The sequence below is a fragment of the Aquarana catesbeiana genome, linkage group LG09 (genome assembly GCF_042186555.1).
Source record: "Aquarana catesbeiana isolate 2022-GZ linkage group LG09, ASM4218655v1, whole genome shotgun sequence".
NCBI lineage: Eukaryota > Metazoa > Chordata > Amphibia > Anura > Ranidae > Aquarana > Aquarana catesbeiana.
Genome location: NC_133332.1, coordinates 310,119,109 through 310,133,156, shown reverse-complemented (window position 1 = coordinate 310,133,156; position 14,048 = coordinate 310,119,109). Strand labels below are relative to the sequence as shown.

Below are 14,048 nucleotides of genomic sequence, written 5' to 3'. Positions count from 1 at the left end.
GACCTGGGTCTACAGATTCCTGGAGGTGCAAAAATACATGGAGTCCACCTCATTGATGATTAAAGTGGTTCTTGACCCTCTGTGACATATTGCCTTCCATCCACCCCTCTGCTTTTGGGCATTTTTTGCTTTTTTCCTTTTTATGTATTATTTAAATAATAAAGCTCTGGCCCGCGTCCCGCATGCCATTCACCTAGGCAGATACCTGGTTTTGACAGGTATCCGCTCCCCCCCTGAAAGGTGCCAAATGTGGCGGGGGGGGATCCGCGGAAGTTCCATTTCTGGGTGGAACTCCGCTTTAATGCCCCGTACACACGGTCGGACTTTCGGACGGAAAATGTGTGATGGGACCTTGTTGTCGGAAATTCCAACCGTGTGTACACAAATCCGACGCACAAAGTGTCACGCATGCTCAGAATAAATTAAGAGACGAAAGCTATTGGCTACTGCCCCGTTTATAGTCCCGACGTACGTGTTTTACGTCACCGCGTTCAGAATGATCGGATTTTCCGACAACTTTGTGTGACCGTGTGTATGCAAGACAAGTTTGAACCAACATCCGTCGGAAAAAATCCATGGATTTTGTTGTCGGAATGTCCGATCAATGTCTGACCGTGTGTACGGGACATTCGTGTGCAGGACCTGCAATCAGGTAAGTGGGGGGGGATTGAGTGGGAAGATCCACTTTAACCACTTCCCGCCCACCCTATAGCGGATTGAAGTCCGGGAAGTGGTTCTGTTATCCTGACTGGACGTCATATGACGTCCAGCAGGATAACATGCCGCAGCGCGCCCCCGGGGGCGCGCATCGCGGCGATCGGTGGAGCGGTGTGTCAGCCTGACACACCGCTCCACCGATCTTGGTAAAGAGCCTCCGGCGGAGGCTCTTTACCACGTGATCAGCCGTGTCCAATCACGGCTGATCACGCTGTCAATGGGAAGAGCCATTGATCGGCACTTCCTCACTCGCTTCTGACAGACGCGAGTAGAGGAGAGCCGATCGGCGGCTCTCCTGGCAGGGGGGGTCTGCGCTGATTGTTTATCAGCGCAGCCCCCCCCTCAGATCACCACACTAGACCACCAGGGATCGCCACTAGGACCACCAGGGAAGGGGCAACCTGGATGGCCAGGTATGTACCCCATGGCCATCCACATGTGCCCAATCTGTGCCAATCAGTGCCCACAAATGGGCGCTGATTGGCACCATTATGTCACTGATCTGCCCAGCAATGCCCAGATCTGCCCAGCAATGTTTTATCAGTGCCACCTGTCAGTGCCCATCGGTGCCACCTGTCAGTGCCCATCGGTGCCACCTGTCAGTGCTCATCTGTGCCCACCTATCAGTGCCACCCATATGTACCAATCAATGCCACCTACAAGTGGCCATCAGTGCCGCCTATGAGTGCCCATCAGTGCCACCTATGAGTGCCCATCAGTGCCGCATACCAGTGCCACCTATCAGTGCCCATCAGTGCCCATTAGTGCCACCTCATCGGTGCCCATCAGTGCCCATCAGTGCAGCCATATCAGTGCCCGTCATTGAAGAAGAAAACGTACTTATTTACAAAAAATTTTAACAGAAACAAAGAAAAACTTGTTTTTTTTCGAAATTTTCGGTCTTTTTTTATTTGTTGCACAAAAAATAAAAACTGCAGAGGTGATCAAATACCACCAAAAGAAAGCTCTATTTGTGGGAACAAAATGATAAAAAATTTGTTTGGGTACAATGTAGCATGACCGCACAATTGTCATTCAAATTGCGACAGCACTGAAAGGTAAAAATTGGCCTGGGCGGGAAGGTGTCTAAGTGCCCGGTATTGAAGTGGTTAAGTAGGGGGACTTTCTGGCTTCAATGGATGCCTATTTCTGCACATCTTGATCTTTTAGGCTCACAGAGGTTTTCAAGGCTTGCTGCAGAGGATTGCCATTGTGGTCCATACTGCACAAGTATCTCCAACTTCTACGGCTTAGTTTTGTCAGGGACTGTCTGCTCTGCCTGAGGGGCCTTGTAATGGACAGGCTGCTTCCTGATCCACAAAATCACACCTGCCGCACTAAACTTGATCTGGCAACTGCTGTTTCCTTCTGCAATTTTAATGGTGTAATAAACGTGTTAATGTTTTATCAGTTAATTATTATATGTCCTCCTTGGCCCTGGTTCACACTGGTGCGGCTTTGAAATCGCACTACTTAAGCTGCATATTAGTGCGATTTGCACTTCCGATTTTATTGTGGCTTGCGACTTTATCAGAAGTCTATGCGAGTCGCAATGAAATCTGAAAAGGTACAGGAGCCTTTTTCAAAGTCGCGGCAGTTTGAACGGTTCAATTGCCAGCAATGGGGTGCGACTTGTCATGAGATTTGGAACTGGTATGAACGAGGGCTTAAAGTGATTCTATTTTTTTTTTTTTCTTCTTTAAAATAACAAACGTGGCATACCTGCCCTGTGTATTGGTGATGTACAAAGCAGCTCTGATCCTCATCCTCTCCAGTTCCCCCGCCAGTGCTCCTGGCTGCTCCCCACCCCCTTCCTGCCGAAGGGAAGCTGCTTGCTATGGGGGCACTCAGCAAGGGGGAGGATCCAGGAGCACCAGCAGGGAACCCAAGAAGAGGAGGATTGGGTCTGCTCTATGTGGGCTCGTTTATGACCTCTATTGACAGATAGGGCTCCCACCGCCACCTGGCTGCGATTGACAGTAGCAGGAGTAAATGGCTCGTACTGCTGTCTCTGAGCCAATGAGGAGAGAGAGAGAGCAGACCGAGCCTCTGCTCTCATGCATATTGTTGGATCGAGATCAGGTCTCGAGTTTAAAAAAAAAAAAAAAAAAAAAAAAAACCTTCTGCCTTTAGAACTTACATTTTAAAGACCCAATTCACCCTCCACCCCTAGGTTATGTGGTTTCAAGGAAAGGTTACCATATTCCCTTGTAAATAAGGGATGGTGCCATAAGAGGTAAACACAGAATGGATTTAAATTCTATTCAAATTCTCTAGAACAGGGATCCTCAAACTACAGCCCTCCAGCTGTTGCGGAACTACACATCCCATGAGGCATTGTAAAATTCTGACATTCACAGACATGACTAGGCATGATGGGAATTGTAGTTCCTGAACAACTGGAGGGCCGTAGTTTGAAGACCCCTGCTCTAGAATCAGGGATATGCAATTAGCGGACCTCCAGCTGTTGCAGAACTACAAGTCCCATGAGGCACAGCAAGACTGACAGCTATAACCATGACAGGCAGAGGCATGATGGGACTTATAGTTTTGCAACAGCTGGAGGTCCGCTAATTGCATGCAAATGAAGGAGGGTTACATTTACTCTTTAATTCAAAATATCAGCTGCCGAAAATGGCTCATCCCTGTACTAGATCATGGTTTTGAAGAAAGGTTACCATATTCTCTTGTAAATAAGGGATGGTGCCATAAGAGGTAAACACAGAATGGATTTACCCATAATTCAAATTCTATTCTCTAGATCAGTGCGGCTCAACGTAAGAGGGGCCACATCTACAACCAAATGAAGGAGGGTTACATTTACTCTTTGATTCAAAATATCAGCTGCCGAAAATGGCTCCTAAGATCAGAGTCCAATCATGTGACCACTGTAACAGCCAATCACAGTGGTCACATGATTGCTGATCCTTCCCACCCCCTGGAAGGGGGTTATTAAAGCAGAGGCCTCAATGGTAATCCCCTTTTCATCAGGGGCAGCAATATACCCCCATCCCCCAGGGTACATTAAAAAAGAAACCTTCCTCCCCTCCATTGGTGTCATTACGTACAATACAACCCCCCCCCCCCCCCCCCGGCATTGGTGTTCAGTGGTAACTTACCTAAAACATGCACACCCATGCTGCTTCCTTCCTCCTCTGTCATGCCAGAACTAGATGACCCCTGTTGGGCTGGAGATTCAGGGGTCTCCAGACTATGGCCCTCCCAATTGTATAGGAACTACAGATCCCATCATGCCTAGTCATGTCTGTGAGTGTCGGATTTTACAACGCCTCATGGGACATGTAGTTCTGCAACAGCTGGAGGGTCGTACTTTGGAGTTTCCTGCACAGACACTCGGGTTGATTTTCTAAAACTGGGGAGTACAAAAATCTGGTGCAGCTCTGCATAGAAAACAATCCGCTTCCTTCTTTTTTTTTTTTTGTCAAAGCTTAATTGAACAAGCTGAAGTTAGAAGCCGATTAGCTACCATGCACAGCTGCACCAGATTTTGCACTCCAGTTTTAGTAAATCAACCCCATTGTCCGGTGCTGAAATACAAATATTTACAGCACTTGGCAGCCTGCTGCTGCTCTGTATTTGATGGCTCATCTTCCACATGACCACTGCAATCTGTTAATGTGTGCTATCAATGAGGAGAGCCATTCAGCTTAACATTCCCGATGGCGGTCCTCATAGTCATCCCTGAGGATAGTCACCCTGGGGCAGGAGTAGGCAACCTTGGCTGTGGTGAAACTACAAATCCCATCATGCCTCTGTCTCTAGGAGTCATGGCTGTGATGGTAAGGGTCTTGCAATGTCTCGTGGGACTTGTAGTTTCAAAACAGCTGGAGGGCCGAGGTTGCCTACCCCCTGCCCTAGGGTGTTACCAATCATATCTTGCTGCTTACATTGATTTGTTTTCCATCTCTTGTGTTTTCCAGCTCTTCTCCAGAGGAAAGTGGAACAGGTGACGAAGGAATGTGAGAATCGGAGGAAGGAACAAGAGAGAGGATTTCCTATTACATTTGATTAAGCGTAATAAATGTAAGGCTGTTCTAAAATATATAATTATTGAGTTCAATTTTTGTTATTTTTTTTTCATTTTGTTAATAAAGGATTTGTTCTTCATCCCAATGGCTGAATTATTTTACTATTCATCGAGGGATGAGCGGAATGGAATCCCTGTGGGGTTTTTATTGATATCTGGAGAAATTTATCTTCACTTCCTGTCCTGCTGACATTTTTACCAGACAGGAAATGAGGGGGGGGGGGGGGAGACGACTCTCCAACAGCAACACAGACACTTTTTTAAAAGTGTTTTCTTTCGTAGAATAGGGTAAGGCGAGAACCCGCTAGATTTTTATCTCCATGTCCCTCTTGGAGATTTTCTCTAATTTCCTGTCTGGTGAAACTTTGGCAGTAGGACAGGAAGTGAGGGGAAAATCTAAGTCTGCAGTTTTCATTAACCACTCCCCCTCCCCCTCCCCCCCAACCTGGCACATATGAGGCTTCTTGGCAGGTGGGCTTTAACCGCTTCAATACTGGCCACTTTCACCCCACTTCCAGGCCAATTTTCAGCTGTTACACTTTAAATGACAATTGCGCTGTCGTGTGCAACACTGGGGGTTATTTACGAAAAGGCAAATCAGTGCAAAGTGCACTTGGAAGTGCAGTCGCTGTAAATCTGAGGGGAAGATCTGAAATGAGGGGAAGCTCTGCTGATTTTATTATCCAATCATGTGCAAGCTAAAATGCTGTTTTTTATTTTCCTTGCACGTCCCTCTCGAATCTACAGCGACTGCACTTCCAAGTGCGCTTTCAGTGCAATTTCAAGCGCACTTTACACTTGTGGATTTGTTATTTAGTAAATAACCCCCCACTGTGTACCCTTATGACATTTTTTTCACACAAATGGCGCTTTTTTTTTTGGTGGCATTTAATCTCTACTTTTTTTTTTTATTTGCTAAAAAAAAAAAAAAAAACTGAATTTTTTTGGGGGAAAAATAAAACGTTTTTCTTAGTTTCTGTTATAAAATTTTGCAAATAAGTAATTTTTCTTCACTGATGGGCACTGATCGGTGTGAAATGTCCCCAGGCACACTTGGCGGTTACCCGCTCTGCTTTCCTCACACTGTGACAGCACGTGAGGAAACAGGAATGCCAATAACCGGCAAGTTGTGATTGGACACAGCTGATCACATGGTAAAGGGCCACTGTGATTGGCCCTTTTTACTTCAAGGTGTGTCCAATGCATACTTGTGATTGGTTGCTTTCCAATCAAGTGACTGACAAATCACAACAGCAGTCACATGATGAGAATGCCCACCTCCACTATTTAGATCAGGGGGTCTTCAAACTGTTGCCCTCCAGGTGTTCAGGAACTACAATTCCCATCATGCCTAGTCATGTCTGTGAATGTCAGTTTTACAATGCCTCATGGGATGTGTAGTTCTGCAACAGCTGGAGGGCCGTAGTTTGAGGATCCCTGATTTAGATCATGGAGCTCAAACTGGCTGCCCTCCAGCTGTTAAACTACAAGTCCCATGAGGCATTGCAAGGCTGACAGTTACAAGCATGACTCCCACAGGCAGAGACATGATGGGACTTGTAGTTTCGCAACAGCTGGAGGGCCGCCAGTTTGAGACCCCTGAATTTTAGATCCACTTAAAGGGTCGGGAGGCAGCAGCAGGAAGGGGGGTGTGCTCAACCTGCGGGCCCTCCAACTGTTGCAAAACTACAAGTCCCATCATGCCTCTGCCTTGGTGTGTCATGCTTGTACCTGTCGGAGCCTTGCAGTTCCTCATGGGACTTGTAGTTCCACAGCTGGAGGGCTACAGGTTGAGCACCTATGGTTAAAGTAAAGCCTGTTGACCCTGCCATGAAGGTCCTTGTTCGGACACTTTCCTGGGGTGACAACTCTGTCCCTGCCCCCCTCCCCCAATTTGTTCTGCGTTCTCACACAAGCTTCCAATAGAGACTACAAGTGGCTGTTGCAACACACATGGTCCACTGTTGTCACCATTGGCAAACCCACCTTGAGAAATGCCATGCAGCCATTGCTGGAGTGCATGTAGATAGGAAGAGGCTGCAGGAGATCAGCAGCACTAAGAAATAAAGGATTGAAAAAAAAAAAGAAAATGAGGACATTAACTTAAAAAAGGGCAATTATTTATTATACATGGTGCTTTATCAAATTCATATGCATTTAACATCAATTGTAAATTGACAGGAAGAAATAAATGACGTTTCAAAGTGGTTGTTCCTTTTGTGGTGTCGGATGGAGAGGGATTACCTCCTCTCTGTGGTCCTTTATATCTGGAATGTGTGTTTTTTTTTTTTTTTTTATATATATATATATATATATATATATACCTATTACCGGTGAATTCCAAACAGTATAGTAATTATATGATACATCAGCTTTTAAAGTGTAAGTAAACCCTACTATCGTTTCTAGCCAAGGAAGCTGCCATCTTTGCCTCTGTTTAATCAACAACTGCCATGAATGCTGCACATGTGATCAGTTATGACACCAGCCATTGGATGGTTTGACAGTTTGGTTGAGAGCACAACCAATGGGAGTGTTACATTTCCGGCACATGCCAGAAAAGTAACTGTTTTATGGATGGGTTTACTTCCGCTTTAAGGAAAAGGAGTCGGGAACCTGTCAGCTCATCTCTGCAGCCCTAAACAAGGCTACTATCCAGTGCGGAAAGAACTGGTTTGTCTCGGCATGGAGCTGTATGGATTGTTTCACACGGGCTTCAGCTTCTATAAGAGCTTTGTGATCAGAAAGTTTTGACAAAGCAATTACAGAGCTTTCAGTCAGCTTTGTTTTGAAGCTCTTAAAGTGGTTGTAAACCCGGGTAAAAAAAAAAAAAAAAAAAAAAAACCTGCAAGACAAAGGCATAATGAGCTAGTATGCATAGCATACTAGCTCATTATGAATTACTTACCCGAGAATGAAGCCCCCCCCGCAGCCGTCCTCGTCTCCCCCTCCGGCCGGCGACATCTCTCCCGGGGGTTACTTCCGGGTATCGCGGCTCCGGCGCTGTGATTGGCCGGAGCCATGATGAGGTCACTCCCGTGCATGCGCGCGGGAGCCGCCGGGAACGGCACAGTACAACTGAAGCCACGGCACGTACGTGCCATTGCTTCAGTTGGCTTAAGTGCGCATGTGCCGATGACGTCGGCACATGCAAATACAGGGATGGTTTTAGGAGATATCCAGTGCAGCTACAGGTAAGCCTAATTATAGGCTTGCCTGTAGTTTTAAAGTGCCATTCAATGATCCTAATGGGAGTGCTGATTGTCACTTTAAGCAAGCTACTAGCTGGCTTCAAAAAGTGTACAGTGAGGGGGGGGGGGGGAAAGTATTTAACCCCCATGCTGATTTTATAAGTTTGCCCACTGACAAAGAAATGATCAGTCTATAATTTTAACGGTCGATTTATTTTAACTGTGAGAGACAGAATAACAAAAATATCCAGAAAAAAGCATTTAAAAAAAAAAGTTATAAATGGATTTGTATTTTAAATGAGTGAAATTGGTATTTGACCCCTTCGCAAAGACATGACTTAGTACTTGGTGGAAAAACCCTTGTTGGCAATCGCAGAGGTCAGACGTTTCTTGTGCTTGGCCAACAGGTTTGCACAAATCTCTCTTTGCAGATCCTCTCCAAGTCATTAAGGTTTCCAGGCTGACGTTTTGGTAACTCGAACCTTCAGCTCCCTCCACGTATTTTCTATGGGATTAAGGTCTGGAGACTGGCTAGGCCACTCCAGGACCTTAATGTACTTCTTCTTGAGCCACTCCTTTGTTGCCTTGGCCGTGTGTTTTGGGTCATTGTCATGCTGGAAAACCCATCAATTACCCATTTTCAATGCCCTGGCTGAGGGAAGGAGGTTCTCACCCAAGATTTGATGGTACATGGCCCCGTCCTTTGCTGTGAAGTTGTCCTGTCCCCTTAGCAGAAAAACACCCCCAAAGCATAATGTTTCCACCTCCATGTTTGACGGTGGGGATGGTGTTCTTGGGGTCATAGACAGCATTCCTCCTCCTCCAAACACAGCGAGTTGATGCCAAAGAGCTCGATTTTGGTCTCATCTGACCACATTACTTTCACCCAGTTCTTCTCTGAATCATTCAGATGTTCATTAGCAAACTTCAGAAGGTCCTGTACATGTGATTTCTTGAGCAGGGAGACCTTGCGGGCGCTGCAGGATTTCAGTCCTTCGCGGTGTAGTGTTTTACCAATTGTTCTCTTGGTGACTATGGTCCCAGCTGCCTTGAGATCATTGACAAGATTCTCCCGTGTAGTTCTGGGCAGATTCCTCACCGTTCTCATGATCATTAGAACTCCACGAGGTGAGATCTTGTATGGAGCCCCAGACCGAGGGAGATTGACAGTTATTTTATGTTTCTTCCATCTGTGAATAATCGCACCAACTGTTGTCACCCTCTCACCAAGCTGCTTGGCGATGGTCTTGTAGCCCATTCCTTCCTTGTGTAGATCTACAATCTTGTCCCCGACATCCTTGGACAGCTCTTTGGTCTTGGCCATGGTGGAGAGATTGGAATCTGATTTATTGCTTCTGTGGACAGGTGTCTTTTAGACACGTAACAAGCTGAGATTAGGAGCACTCCCTTTGAGAGTGCTCCTAATCTCAGCTTGTTACCTGTATAGAAGACACCTGGGAGCCAGAAATCTTGACAGGGGATCAAATACTTATTTCACTTATTAAAATGCAAACAATTTATACCTTTTTTGAAATGCATCTTTGTTGTTATTCTGTCTCTCACTGTTAAAATAAACCTACCATTAAAATTATAGACTGATCCTTTCCTTATCAGTGGGCAAACGTACAAAATCAGCAGGGGGATCACATACTTTTTTTCCCCTCACTCAAAAGGATAAGCTTGCTAGCAGCTTGCTTAAAGTAGTGGCAATCAGCTCTCCCATTAGGCTCTATATTCAACAAGCTGTATTTGAAGGGTACTTTTAAGTCTTCGGTCACACCGAATCTGACTTTGAAATGCGACTTCACGAATTCAAATCTGCATGCTGGTGCGACTTCATGCACAGATGTCTATGCAAGTCGCACCTGCACTTGCAAAAAGTACTGCTGGAGCTACTTTCAAAATCGGCACGACTCCGGTGGGAGTCAGGAGCACTGATTTGACCGCTTCCATTGTGGACAATAGGGTGCGACTTGTCATGCGATTTTTAATAGTTTTGCACCGGTGTGACCGGGGATCTAAAATCTTCAACGAAGCTTGCTGTTTACACTGCTTTTATACAACTCCTAGACCACCAGAGGGCGCCCACGCCCCTTCTCCTAGCACCACTACTCCTTTCCCTCTCTGTGGTCACGAAGAAGAGCTGGCCGGGGACAGGATCTAATAGCATTGGTAAGATCCAGATTTCACCCCCCCCCCTTCCTCATGGGTGTCAGGCTGCAACACAACACCCCCCACCACCACAGGTGAGTCTCTAGACCAGAGGTCTTCAAACTATGGCCCTCCAGTTGTTCAGGAACTACAGTTCCCATGATGCCTTGTCATGTCAGCGAATGTCAGTTTTACAATGCCTCATGGGATGTGTAGTTCCGCAACAGATGGAGGGCCGTAGTTTAAAGATCCCTGCTCTAGACCTTAAATGGACTCGGAGGTTAAAAAAAAAAAGACAATTTAATTTCATAGGTTGGACTTGGGTCTTTTTTTTTTTTCAACCTCACCTACTATGTAAAAAGACACTCGCCTGTGTTGTCAGACATGAGATTCCTTTGCGTTAAGAATGGTCTGCCAGGAAACCAAGCCCTTCCTGGAATCTGAACCTCCTCTCCGGCCCCCACAGGGCTCGCTGGGTCCTCCTGCCATAAAAATTGATGACATTACCGTGTGCGCTATAGGGGCCTAAAGGTCAGCAAGAGGAACCAGTGAGCGAGGAGCCAGGAGAACAGCAACCGTGTTTCCCAGCAGACATCCAGGTCTGTTTTATTAGCAAAAGGAGAGATCGGCATTACAATCATTAGCAAGTAAGTCGCCTTAAACAATTATTTTTGGGACAGGTTTACTTTAAATATGTGCTTCTCAAGTACCCCCAACAGGTCATGTTTTTAGAATTTCATTCAGGATGCAAAAAAGGTGCCTTGCATAAATGTCAATTGCTTGGTTTTTAGGACAAACTATTTTATCTAAGGCAGGGGGTGTCCAAACTTTTTTCAAAGAGGGCCAGATTTGATGAAGTGAACATGCGTGAGGGCTGATAGTTTTGCCTGACGTTCTTTGAAATATTAAAATTCGGTCTAAATGTGTTCGTTCGAGCACTAATACACTGCCCAACAAGAATTCTGCAGCTTCAACCATTGCCATCAATGCAGCCTCAACCATGCCCAGCTGCAGCCTCACCATTGCAATAAATGCAGCCTGATCCATGCCCAGCTGCAGCCTCACCATTGCAATAAATGCAGCCTCAACCATGCCCAGCTGCAGCCTCACCATTGCAATAAATGCAGCCTGATCCATGCCCAGCTGCAGCCTCACCATTGCAATAAATGCAGCCTCAACCATGCCCAGCTGCAGCCTCACCATTGCAATAAATGCAGCCTGATCCATGCCCAGCTGCAGCCTCACCATTGCAATCAATGCAGCCTGATCCATGCCCAGCTGCAGCCTCACCATTGCAATCAATGCAGCCTGATCCATGCCCAGCTGCAGCCTCGGAAGGGGCCAGGGAGGGGGCGAGACGAGCACCGACAGGTAACATACAGGAGAATCTCCTGTTTACTCGGCGGCCTCTGTAATACAAAGTCCCGCCTCCTCCTGCCTGATCTAAGGGGGTGATTGAGGTTGGGACCCCCTGCTTTAAAAAGGATAAGTACACTTTAAAACAAAGTCCATTTACCTGTTTTGGACCCCAACCCATCCTCTCCCTCCCCAGATGCAATCCTTGATCTGACAGCCGGGGGCCTCCAGGGTTTGTTTACATCCAGCTCTGCAAGTCCTCACGGAGCCTGCACACTATATAGCTCCATAGGCTTCTATAGGACCTTCCCAGGCTTTGGGACTCGGCCATTATTTGCCTTGGCCGGCCCGCACATTTTTAGTCCCCATGGACTTTTCTGGGGCCGTGTCCCAAAGCCTGAGAGAGGGGTTCAACAGAAGTCTATGCAGCTGTAATGCGCAGGCTGTAAACGACCAGTGGAACTGCTCGCTGTCAGATCAACATCTGTGGAAGGAGGAAGGTAGGTTAGGGATGGTCGGGGAGAAAAAGGATAAGTGCACTTTGTCTTAAAAAGAGGAGTTCTGCGGGGGGGGGGGGGGGGGGGGGGATGGTAAAAGTCAGCAGCTACAAATACTATAGCTGCTGACTTTTTTTTAATATATGGACACTCCCCTGTCCAGGGAGCCCGGGACGTCGGCACCCCCCGCCGATTTTCAGGTGCTGCTGCCATCTCCACTAAGGGAAACTGGCAGTGAAGCCTTTTGGCTTCAGGGCTGGTTCCCTACTGTGCATGTGTGAAGCGTGCAGAAGTGGAGACAGGTCCCCGTTCCTTCCTCCCCCCCTGAAAAAAAAAAAAGGTGCCAAGTGTGGTGGGGGGAGGAAGCAAATTAGCGGAGGTTCCACTTTACTCATCCTTTAAAGCGGGGGTCTCAAACTGGCGGCCCTCCAGCTGTTGCGAAACTACAAGTCCCATGAGGCACTGCAAGGCTGACAGTTACAAGCATGACTCTCATCATGCCTCTGCCTGTGGGAGTCATGCTTGTAACTGTGAGCCTTGCAATGCCTCATGGGACTTGTAGACCTTTGGGTCTTGCAGCTTTGCAACAGATGGAGGGCCGGCAGTTTGAGGCCCCTGCTTCAAAGTGACAATGTCAGAATATTTAACAGCTTGCTGACCGTATAATCTCTCGCTATAAGGCGGCTCGGCTGCGCCAGATCACGTCCCTAGTGCGTGATCTGACACTTCTGCATAGAGGGTGCGTGCGTGCTACCAGCGACCCGGCCGTGCTGTGACTCGACACCGCAAATATCGATCAGCAGGTGCCAGCCGCTGGACTACCGCCAGCACCCGGCGATCGTCATTAATTCACAGAGGACGGGGGCTCTGCCTATGTAAACAAGGCAGAGCCCTGTCCTGTCAGGCGGGGGAAGTGGTAAAGTTTCTTTTCCCACAAAGCAGGGGATAAATTCTATTACTTCCCCTAGTGAATGCAGCACATACAGTACACACAAACACTGGCTAGGAACACATTTAACCCTTTGATTGCCCTAGATATGACCCCCTTCCACAGCCAGTGGCTTTTTTTTTTTTTTTTTTAAGCACTGATCACTGTAATAGTGGTAGTGTCCAATTGACTGCCGCAACATCTCAGTCCAGCTATAAGTCACTGATTGCCGCCATTACTATTAAAAAAAAAAAAAAAAAATTAAAGAAAAATTCCAGTATATATCCTGCCTAACAAAAAACAACGCACTTCATTTTTGCAGCAGCCACGAAGCAAAGACATGCAACAGAACGGAGCGGCTGCATGCCCTGGTTTACTACTGCCTGCTCTTATAGGCCCCTGGCCATCTGTGTAAACAAGCCCCTAATGCTGAACTTTCAGTTTACATCACCTAAATAAGGTTCAAGAGGCATAAAAAAAAAAAAAGTTTTGCAATAGCTTATAGCAGGGATATGCAATTAGCGGACCTCCAGCTTTTGCAGAACTACAAGTCCCATGAGGCATAGCGACAACCAGAGGCATGATGGGACTTGTAGTTTTGCAACAGCTGGAGGTCCGCTAATTGCATATTCCTGGCTTATAGTTTAGAAAAGCCTGTCCCCTGGCCAGCATATTGCAGATGACCCTTTGCTCCTTATGTGGAAGCAGTGGTCTCTCTGCAGAGGTCTGCCACACCCCTGGCACGTCGGAGCTCAAGCGCTCCAATCAGAAAGGGAGCATCCTCTGTGCAGATTGCATAACTATAGCTCTGATTAAATCAGAGAGACCACCGCTTCTACATAGAGAAAACCCACCGATAAAAGACTCTGTACATCTTTTTTTTTTATTTGATGCACCCGAAATACATGTTGGTGTTGTGACACAAAAATTAGAAAATTCGTTAAATTAGAAAATCGCTAAGTCATGTAAAAGAAGTTTACAACTTTCCTCTCCGATTTACATTCCGACAGCAACGAACGGCAAAAATCGATTTTCTAAAAGGACGGAATGGTCAAACGTTTCTGGGCGGAGCCCAACCTCCAAAAGCCTTTTCTAGGTGTTGGGCGACGGCCAGCGTTAGATGGTCGTTATACTGGGAGGAGACGATCTGTACGCCCAGC

General features: G+C 46.8%; 2 protein-coding genes across 2 annotated transcripts in view; one reads left to right on the top strand and one right to left on the bottom strand.

Annotated features, from left to right (window-relative positions):
- LOC141108736 (uncharacterized) overlaps positions 1 to 4,845 on the top strand; it is a 29,197-nt gene extending 24,352 nt beyond the window's left edge. The window contains exon 11 of the mRNA XM_073600638.1: positions 4,659 to 4,845. Coding sequence (XP_073456739.1) covers positions 4,659 to 4,750 — 92 coding nt within the window. The 3' untranslated portion in view covers positions 4,751 to 4,845. The remainder of the gene's footprint in view (positions 1 to 4,658) is intronic.
- Positions 4,846 to 6,868: 2,023 nt separating this feature from the next.
- Positions 6,869 to 14,048, bottom strand: part of FAAH2 (fatty acid amide hydrolase 2) — a 45,301-nt gene continuing 38,121 nt past the window's right edge. Inside the window, 1 exon segment of the mRNA XM_073600644.1 lies at positions 6,869 to 14,048. This exon segment is cut by the window's right edge and continues 3 nt beyond it. Within this exon segment, the coding sequence (XP_073456745.1) occupies positions 13,940 to 14,048 (109 nt within the window). The 3' untranslated portion in view covers positions 6,869 to 13,939.